General features: G+C 42.0%; 1 protein-coding gene across 1 annotated transcript in view; it reads right to left on the reverse strand.

Annotated features, from left to right (window-relative positions):
* Positions 1 to 9,484, reverse strand: part of NFRKB (nuclear factor related to kappaB binding protein) — a 14,672-nt gene extending 5,188 nt beyond the window's left edge. Inside the window, exons 1-18 of the mRNA XM_010086072.1 lie at positions 9,307 to 9,484; positions 8,669 to 8,870; positions 8,446 to 8,573; positions 7,251 to 7,428; positions 6,920 to 7,021; positions 6,243 to 6,316; positions 5,740 to 5,824; positions 5,379 to 5,559; positions 5,071 to 5,179; positions 4,464 to 4,590; positions 3,487 to 3,552; positions 2,776 to 2,855; positions 2,649 to 2,692; positions 2,209 to 2,269; positions 1,951 to 2,125; positions 1,264 to 1,370; positions 671 to 794; positions 166 to 245 (exon numbers count right to left, since the gene is read on the reverse strand). Coding sequence (XP_010084374.1) covers positions 166 to 245; positions 671 to 794; positions 1,264 to 1,370; positions 1,951 to 2,125; positions 2,209 to 2,269; positions 2,649 to 2,692; positions 2,776 to 2,855; positions 3,487 to 3,552; positions 4,464 to 4,590; positions 5,071 to 5,179; positions 5,379 to 5,559; positions 5,740 to 5,824; positions 6,243 to 6,316; positions 6,920 to 7,021; positions 7,251 to 7,428; positions 8,446 to 8,573; positions 8,669 to 8,870; positions 9,307 to 9,441 — 2,058 coding nt within the window. The 5' untranslated portion in view covers positions 9,442 to 9,484. The remainder of the gene's footprint in view (positions 1 to 165; positions 246 to 670; positions 795 to 1,263; positions 1,371 to 1,950; positions 2,126 to 2,208; positions 2,270 to 2,648; positions 2,693 to 2,775; positions 2,856 to 3,486; positions 3,553 to 4,463; positions 4,591 to 5,070; positions 5,180 to 5,378; positions 5,560 to 5,739; positions 5,825 to 6,242; positions 6,317 to 6,919; positions 7,022 to 7,250; positions 7,429 to 8,445; positions 8,574 to 8,668; positions 8,871 to 9,306) is intronic.
* Positions 9,485 to 10,038: the final 554 nt, after the last annotated feature.

Raw genomic sequence — 10,038 nt, forward strand, 5'->3', positions numbered from 1 at the left:
TTTTGTGCATGGGTGGTAGACCTACACCAACATTCATAAACAAGATGAACCGGCAACTCAAATCGGTGGTAATTTTCATCAGCCACTATGGATGCAGCATTTATGGATTAAGTTAAGCCTGTATCTCCTTCCCAATCTCAAAAGAATCTGTGCAAAGAAATTTACCATTTTAGCTGGAGGTTTTGGCTTCTGCTGAAGAGCTTTCTTGGCCTTTGCTGCAGCAGCTTGAGCCTGGTGGATCCGTTCTGCAAACACAAATTAATGGTTAGAACTCCTGAACAGAAGCAAACGGATTTAAGAAAGAGGCCAATTCAGAACTGTAAGGTCATCTTCAGACAAGAAATCAAGTATGTGCACCGTCATGTACTAGTGCAAAGAAAAATATCAAGTAAAATTAGCCCAAAAGGCTGAGAATAAGACACAGAAGAAGTTGTGAATGTACATACATGCACAGTTCTTGTACCCAGGATGCTGTTTTTCAAAGAAATACTTCAAACTGACACACTGCTCTGCAAGACTGGATTGAAGTGCTGATGGGCTAGCATTAGCAAACTGATTACAGAAAAAAGCTAGACTGAAAAATTAATGTTCATTATCCAGCTGGACTGAAGAAGCTCAAGAGATTTACAAACATTTTCAACCCTTAAAGATATCACCAAGCCAGGCTTACCGAACTCTTCCTCGCTCCTGTCCCGGTGCAAGTAGATCCACAACTTGCGTCCAATATCGTATTTCACACAGGGATCTTTCTCATAATGTAATCGATCCAGCGCACCGCTAACAACAGTATTAACCTGAAAGTTCAGAATTCACAGAACTACAAGCTGTCCCTGGTTGGGCTAGCCAAAAGAGAAACATAAATGAAAAGCAACCCTATTTGGCATAAAACCTAGGTAAGATGCTAGCAATCCATATGAGCATGGACTGACTGAAAGCAGATGTTGCAGCACAGGATGCTGTTTGCCACCCTGGATTAAATGGAGCTTCCACCAAAGCTGAGAGCTCTGAAAATGGACTGTTTCTGAATCTAATACGTGAGCAGATATATGCCACAGTGTTAATTCAGTGTCTTTTCTAGCTGTTTTTTCATCATCCAGAGCTCGATGCAGATTTGCAGCAGCTCGCCAGAGTAGAACACAACTCTCATTTGCTAGTCAAAGCAGCATAAAAAATTATCGGGCCTCTGCCACTGAATACTGCCCAGGTCTGCACAGTATATTTTTAGGAGAATCTGTTCGAGGCTAGAAATGACATCAAACTTACTTGAGCACTTGTGACATCAGGAGCTAGGAACTGGGAATCTTTAAGCAGCTCACAGATTTCAGCACGAGTTCCTTCTCCATTAGGAAGGCGAGCAGCAGCATCACGAACTGAAATATAAAATCAGAAGTTAAAGCTTCCAGCCCTAACTAGGTATTCAAGTACTTCGGCAGATACACTTTGATATTGTGCTCTTGTCCCTGCTCTCTCTCTCCCCTGCTCACTAAAATCTAGCTCCCGTGATCCCTCAGAGATATGACCACAGATTATAAAGGATCATTTTACATTACAGCAACTGTGCTGGCTTTGTGCTAGGAGTGATGAACTTGGGGGAACAGCACTGAACCCCAGGATGACTTTGCAATGCCCCAACTTCACAACAGTGTACTGAAACCACCACTCTCTTGTTTTCCAGTTAGCTGACCTTTGGCTTCAGCCAGCCCCATGGACTCTCCTCCCCATTTCACATTTTCTCTCAGATCAACAGCAACACAGAGATGCCTTTTTTTCTAGTTTTTCCTGCTCCCGGCATTTCATCACCTTTATTTCATACCATTTATTTCTTCTTCACTTATGCGATCCCAGCCTGCCCATCTTTTCCCTTTATAATGTAGATACCTAAAGTCATTGCTCAGGGCAGGTCAGGGCAGCCTTTTTCTATTTAAAAAAATTTTTTGGCCATCACCTTACCAAGGGACAAGATGGTGACATATGCAGGTCTGTCTGAGCGTAGGAGAGAATGCTCTCGGGCTTTGTTTAATGAAGTTTCCTTGTCAAACACCCCCTTCACAGGCCCAACAACTGACTCAAAGCCATGCATACGGAAAGTGAAAGCTTTGTGGGGCTGGCTGTAACGGTAACGCTCCTGTATTTGGAGACAAGAGGACTGAATTTAGCAGGAATTTTGATATTAAGCAGCTTTTAAAATTACGATGATGCTCTTCTTACCTGCTCCTGAAACACACGTTTCTCCTCTCCAGTGCTAGGTCGGACTACATAGTCAGTCCTTCTGAAACAAAAGTCACCATCAGTTCTGAGCAACAAGCCCACGACCATCCCAAAGAACGCCCCAAAGGATTAGTCATCTCATCCTTTCTGCAATTTCTGAAAGCATTTATTATGACAATGTAAAGTAGGTCTGCAGAGATCTTAAAATACGCTCTACACTTAAGGTAAGCAATGACTGTAAATACTCCAGTTATCAGGACATAACTTGGGGAAAAATCAAGTGACTTTGTGTAAAATCAGACTACTGAGTTGCCTCCAGCCCCAGGATGTAAAACCTTTTTATTTTAGGCAACCAGCCATTCGGATCCAAAAGCACAAGGACCAAACTTCATATCTTTATCATGCACTGCAGAAGCTTTCAAGCAGTATTATATACTTACACTCTGGGAACTGGTGTTGTGGCATCTGAGCTGTCTTCATTTTCCTGTAAAAAAACAGATAAATTTCAATGTTGGATGGAACCCAGTCAGGTTTTGTGCTGCTAGAATGTGAATTTTACTGACTCACTTTGAAAAAAGTCTGGTCTTTGGTCTCCAGCCACAGCTGAAACAGTGCTGCCAATTCCTTCTCGTGATCTTGGCAGGAACCTAGTCGAAAAAAATCAGGAAAAATAAGGAAAATAAGTCCTTTATTTGTTATGAAGCCAGCTGCTTGTACCTCCCAGTCACCTCCTACTCCCCTCCCACCTCTACACATCACCAGTCACACGGCATTTTCCATACTTCACAGATGCTCCAATTTCAATATGTGAACACATCCAGACTTAAGGAAGTGCAAAAACCTAGTTATTGTCCTAGGCTGGTACAAAGGACAGCGCTTCAACCCCTGGCATAGCAGGCAAGACACTGAGACACAGCCACCTGCTATTTGCAGATTGTTCCTACTCCCCAAAGTAATCCCAGTCTCTGAACAATCAGAAGCCAGGCTCCGCAGAAGGGAAAATATGAAGATGTTCAGACAGATTTGGAGGGTGACATAAATGCAGTTAGGTCAGCAACATAAAGAAATAAAGCCCAGTGCCTTTGCTCACTTATTCTCTGTTTGCTGCTGATACTAATGTCTTGTGAAAACCTAGAATGTAAAACACATCTTTGCTCAGCTAAAAGAAAAGGAGTAACGAATGAATTAACAGCTCTGCTTGTCTTTCTCTCCAAGTCCTGGAAAAAACAAACCAACCTTTACTATAGTAGAAATCATAGGAGAGCACAAGGTACTCACCAAGCAATTTCCACTGCTGAGTTTTTTCCTTGAATTCAACAAAAGGTGAGAAGCTGGAAGGAACATCTACAATGAAAAATGTGCACATCAGAGACATCACACAATCGTCCAACCCCCAAATCCTGCTGTTGCAATACTAGCTGTTTGAGTGAGACTCATAATGACAGATAAAGCATTTCAAGTCATTATGTAAGTGCATCTCTGAATTTCCACTTGCCTGAAGGGAATGTAAGCATCTCAGAGTAACAGCGCAAGCACAAGAAAAGAACAGAACAGGACAGCGAGTCTTTCATCTACAAGCTGTCAGATGAGAGCCTGTTCATGCCGTGAGACACCAGGAACCGTTACTGCACGGTGACTATTCCTGGGCTCACAGGAAGCAAACTCGGGATTTACAGTGCTCACCAGCGTTACGGAGAACATTAAGTATCCATGCTGCAAAGGCCACTACAATCTACACTGTCTCTCCCTTTAAAACTTCCCACTAGGCAAATGAGAACCACAGAATAACTTAGTTTGAAAGGAACGTCTGAAGCGCAGCTGGTCCAAGCCCCAGGTCAAAGCTGGGCCAATTTCACGTTTCCCATGGATTGCTCAGGGCACCATCTAGTTTATTTTTTATTATCTCTGAAGACAACCACAATGTCTTCACACCAGGAAAAGACTAATTTCTTCCTGCCTCAAACATTCTGCCTGAAGCACATGATCTGAACAGGAGAAACTGTCTTTCTAGAGGCAATTTCACACACATTTTCACATACTCGGGAATCAAGCTGGGTCTCATCTACTATCCAGATGCAAAACCAGTTTACCACAATTGAGAAATGTAAGCCGTAAAGCCTATCATAGAAACACTGTCAACAATACAATGATTTATTGTAGTGATGAATTAAAAGTTGATTTGAGCTATAACAGAAACCAGCGCTGATTAGAACTGAGGTACAAGCATCATTAGAATTTTTAACAGCCATTCTCACCTCTGCTGTCACCTGTCAAGTACTGCAAGGCAGGTAAAACCAGTTCAGACCAGTTAGGGGCAAAGGAGAACCAGTTGTTTAGTGCACTGGCAGGAGATGATTGCCAATCTAGAATTTTATCTTCAAGCTGAAGAGGAAAAATAAATATTCTATTAAAGATCTCACACTTTAAACTATGTCTGTTTTAACAAAAAACAGAACAGCTAAACATATCCAGGGGACAAAAAAGATTTCTACGTATGTATATAAAAAAAAAATCACCTGACTTTTTCAAGTAACCATAACATGGTATTTTAGACAACAGACACCAAAAAGGGGAAAAAACCTTCCCCACTGTCTCTGCCCTTAATATATAGAATATATCTGACCATGATCTAAACAGGTATGGAAAGACTTAAATATTCAACTGACCAAATTGATGACACAAGTTAAAAACAGAATGTGGTATGTGCTCCCAAAGGGTTTCAGTTCTTTAATATGTAATCTACATCTTATTATAATTTACAGGACAGCTCTGGAGAAAAATCTCTATTACATAGCTATAAAACCCTCTATCCCCTCATTTTGCTTTCTGCAAAGATTCCTAGATAAGTGGGTGGTTCCTTACCACAGAGAGAGTAGCAGGTCCTTCCAGAAACAGTATCTCCAAAAGAAGGAAAAAGAAGCTGGAAGATATTTCATTTATTCCGAGGCACGGCTTCATCTCTTCAAGAGGTCTTCAAATGAAAGAGAACACAGCAGAATAAGTTATCTGAGTAAATATCCACCTTCAAATACAAAGATGAACACCACACACTTCACACAGCCCAAGCTGCACAAAACCAAAGCCTGCAAAAGTCCCACAAAAATCTGAGCTGCCACCTGTGTTGCTCTCCCCATCCGTGCAAGGTGTTTGGGGCCCTTGGAAGCACTTACTCCTCTTTGACAGACGACAGAGGGATGGGGGAAGGATCCTGCGACATCGGTGGGATTCCATCTGCATTGCTAAGAGAGTCAGCCAAATCTTCCACCTCAGATTTAATAATCTTCAGCTTTTTTTTCTTCTTATCGTCCTTTTCCTTCACCTTTTTCTTGAGGGTTGCAAGGTCAAATAAGGCTTTAGATACGATAAAAGGTAAGAAGAATAATGAGAAAAATTTATTACCATGTTTCACTGAGAATCCTAAATCCACAAAGAGCAAAAATCTATCAAGGCCACCTTCACCCTCAGCTTTTCACACACACAGGATACTCTATATTCATGCAGTGCACAAGTACCGTTATGCAAATCACTGACCTGCTAAAGAACCCTTCCTGCCAGCATTTACTCGAGTCATAATGTCCTCAAGAGTCACGTCTGTCGTCACCAGATCAGGGTGGTCCTACACAGGACAATGGGACCGAAATTAAAATTGGGAAAAGACAAAGTGTTAAGATAGCAACAAGGGTACAGAAGATAACCAAGCACTGAAATGCCCCAAAATTGTCCAGAATCAGCTTATAAAGTTATTTACTGCAATAAAAGTTGGGAAGTCTTCTAACCGTGAAATCCAAAATTTAGGCTCTCCAATACACATCACTAAAATCACTAAATCCTCCTAAATGGATTAGCATAAACAGAAGTTGCATATATATGCTGACAATTAAATACAGGTTACAATAAAGAGTTGAAGGGTGGTTGCACACAAAAAAGTAGCGATCATTTTGTCACCCAGAAGTACCTGAACTTTACAGCTAACAGACAAAAGACTAATAGATAAAACACAGTCCCACCCCCTCCCAGACCTCTTGACATCTTACAGGTTGACGTTTTCGTTTCTCATGGTGCTTCCGCAACATGATCTTCAGATCTCTTTCCCCAAGTTCTATCTTGTCTGCAACGAAAAAACATTCAGTGATTATTTGCACACAATGTTTTCCATTATTGTTACTTTACAGACTTCTTCGAATGCCATTTTCTATCCATTTCCACCTTCAACAATCTCCAAATTTCAACAACCAAATTTTCCTTATTTGAACTTCATTCCTTTAGTCAACCAATTTATGTAAACACCTTTTTCTCTGGGTGATCAGATTTCATAGTTGAGGCGAGTATGGAAGTGAAAACAAGCGAGAACCAGCTGTGCAGCAGGAAGGGTTTGCAGACTTGATTACAGTAACCCTAGGAGGGATTCCCTCAGCACTTTCACCAAAATATTTCAGACTGGACTACGCTAACGCTTCAACCATTAAAGGCCACATATGACAGAGAAATCAGTAGTATATTATATGAACTGTAGACCCTCATGTTAAAATACCAGCCTTCCAAGGAGAAAAAGATAAAACAAACTGAGAGAAAAGCCAACTGTTTTGGACACTGCAAAAACAAAGCACTATATGATTTCCTATCAAACAACAGATTTTCAAACTCATTTCTTGCAGGGTCTCAAAGTAATTCACACCCCTGAATCTGTATTGACCCCTGGTTTGGTTCTCACCTGCTGTTTTCATGTCCATGGTTGACAGCGTGGGGATCACTCTCAGGGGAACTGGTGGACTTGGACAACGTGATGGAGAGCTTGGAGGCCAGGAGCTTAGATCTAAAATAAATAGAGAAATACATTTATTTCTGCAAGACGTAGAACCAATCTACATAACTCTATTCCCCTGTGTTCAAAGCCAATAAAATTGAATAAAAATAGTGTCCAGTCTCCATTCTTCTACCAAAGACACTGTCCCCACATCAAAAATTTGTCTTTCTCCATTCACATAAAAAAATCACCTTTCTCCATTCACACCTCGAGTCTTTAGTTCAGTGCAGGGCATTACCTTCTTCATCAGAAGACAAGGTAGTGTCTCCACACTCCTCTTTCACTTCCCTCAGAATCTTCAAGTAGCGCCGATGTGTCCGTCTTTCTCGTTCTTCTGTGTCGTACGTTGTCATGGAGAAGTGCTTCCTCCTTCGGGTCATATCAGGGCCTCCTTTCCTAGCTAACTCCAGCAAGTGCTGGAAGATGAGATACGTGTGACATTAGCTATCCCAGCTATGGTGTCATAAACTGGGAAAGACAAGCTTAACTCACACAGTTTCAGCAAGTTTAACATGTTGGTGCAGTAAGCACGTCAGGTCTTCATGTGATAACCCTTAAAAAGCGTCAGTATCTGCCACATACAAGACTTTACACCCAGCACTTTAGACGACCAATAAAAGAGGGAAAAAGCAAAGAGGAACCTCTGCACCTTCATCTGCACATACAATACCTCACGGTCATTTTATGTGGACTGCTGAGACTAATTAACCACTGGTCAGAGATTGGTTTGTGCAGTTTCCATGCCAAATAACTAACACAGACGTGAGAAACTGTCTCTTTTGAAGAAAACATTTTACTCCTTATGACTACAGAGAAAATAACTTCCTACACACTTCTGTATTCTTTTTCTTATATCACTGTGGGGTGTTTTAACAAGACAGACTTTCACCTTCATCCGTATGTTTCAGCATCTAAGCATAATGAAACAATCAACGAGCAAGGATTTACAATGAATACATTTCAGCTAGCAGCAATTAGCTGACAACAGTATCCACAGATAAAGACTTCCTCGGGGTTTAACAGGCACCAGAATCAGTTTTGTGTCTATTCTACAGCACTCCCCAGTGAATCTGGGAATTCATACAACTACATAGTTAGCAATCTCACTTGTTTCAGAAGGACGGAAATGGTAGAAAATGAAGGCAGAATGATTTGTTAATAGGACATTAAAGTGCAAGGGGGCAAACACAGGAGTGGGGGACAAGGTGGGCATGGAAAAAAGACCCTATACACAAGCAAGAGCTATGTGAGTTTCAAAACATGAAATTTACAAACCTAACAACGCATTCTCATATTATAGGGGCCACTGGAAAACCAGAAAAGCAGCATTCATTAAAGGAAAGGCCTCAGACAATTACAAATGCACAAATACCAAGACAACCTATCTATTAAAGAACACAAGAAAGCAATGACCGCGTCCCGAAGACACTCACATTGCGAGATGCGAGAATCTGCTTAAGCAGTCGGTAGAAGTACTGCTGCTGAGAGCTCAGGTAGCGTTTGTACTGGGACTTAAAGCACAGCTGCCGGTATTTCACAACTTCAGGATTGAAGTGTCCATCTGTAAGAAAGAAGTAAAAAACACTTAAGTTTTCATCAACTGCTAGTTGAGAGCTTAACCCCAAAAATACACAGAAGTTTATTATGCTCACTGACCCCGGAAGAGTTTCTGGGCGATGTGCAGTGGATTTCCAAAACGGAAGTTTTCACCGCTGAACAACGCAGAGATGAGTTTGTTCTGATGCTCTCGGTTGTTTTCAGGAAAGTGAGGCAGGAATTTTTTCAGGTGGTCTTGCTGCGCATCTGTCAGCACCTCCTGCCACGTGGACAAGCTGACCACTTCAAAGAAGATCTCAGGCTAAAGAAAGCAAAAAAACAACAGTGAAGAAAACGCATCCACGTCCTTGACAATCTTCTAGCCCTTAAGGCTTTTAGTGGTTAAATGACACAAGACAGGAGAGTGTCTCATGTCAAATGAAGAAAACAACAGAGTGTAAAGAGAAAAGGTGAGGAAACTAATGACACTATTAGCAACAAGAACATAAACTCAAAACTTGCAACAAACAAAATGTCATCAAAGAAATTTTTAAAGTAAGAGAGATTGCTATCTAGAAAAAAATAACATAACAGAATGGTTTTAAAAGCTTTCCTGGGATTAATCAAAGTCTATTTGAAACATCTTCCAGGACAGTCAGAAACATCTCCCCTCTTTTTAGTTTGCTCTGCAAGCCCCACAAAGGGAGTTAAACATACGGTTTATCAAAGCTCTGAAAAGGTATCCTGGCACTACTCACATCCTCCAGAAGGTCCTCGGGCAGGCTGACCCGGGTGGTGCCCAGCATGCAGTCCTCCATGATGCGCGTGCCATTGCCTTCCCCGCAGGGTCCCAGCTCCAGGGGGTCCGTCAGCATGTGATCCAGCGAGTCCATTCTGCACCCTGTCCCGCTCCTGGACAACACCAGCAAACCCTCAACAACTCAAAACGCCAAACCCACACCTCCCGAGCTGAGGAACGACTGAGCAGACCCCTTTGATGGAGTGGATGTTTAAATACAAGCGCTAGAATTGGGCGGGGAGATGTGTAAGGTATCACAGCACGGATTTACTGTTCCATCGCAACCCAAAGAAACACTTTTCCAGTCAGAGTGTCCCCAGGCTGACTGGAAAATCCAGGTGACCCCTTTCCTTTTGCTTCCCACCCACCTGAGCTGTTGTCCATAGAACTAAATACCACAAAACCCTACATCTAAACCCTCAAAGTGGTTATAACATGCAAAAACCGAGCGACAGACCGAACTTAGGGTGTTTCTCCGCTTGAATTTACAGCGATGACCGGGCCAAGAGCCCTGCTCCCCTCACACACACAGCAGGGACCAGCTGGGCACCCCCAGGGTCCAGAAAAACCCCTGAACCACGCGGAATAAACCAACATAAATTAAAAAAAAATTAAATAAACCCTTAAACCACGGTCGTACAGTTAGAAACGACAGAAAAAAAACACATTTCATACCCGCTTCGCTGCCTCT

This window comes from Pterocles gutturalis, unplaced genomic scaffold (genome assembly GCF_000699245.1).
Source record: "Pterocles gutturalis isolate BGI_N339 unplaced genomic scaffold, ASM69924v1 scaffold51161, whole genome shotgun sequence".
In the NCBI taxonomy this organism is placed as follows: Eukaryota; Metazoa; Chordata; class Aves; order Pterocliformes; family Pteroclidae; genus Pterocles; species Pterocles gutturalis.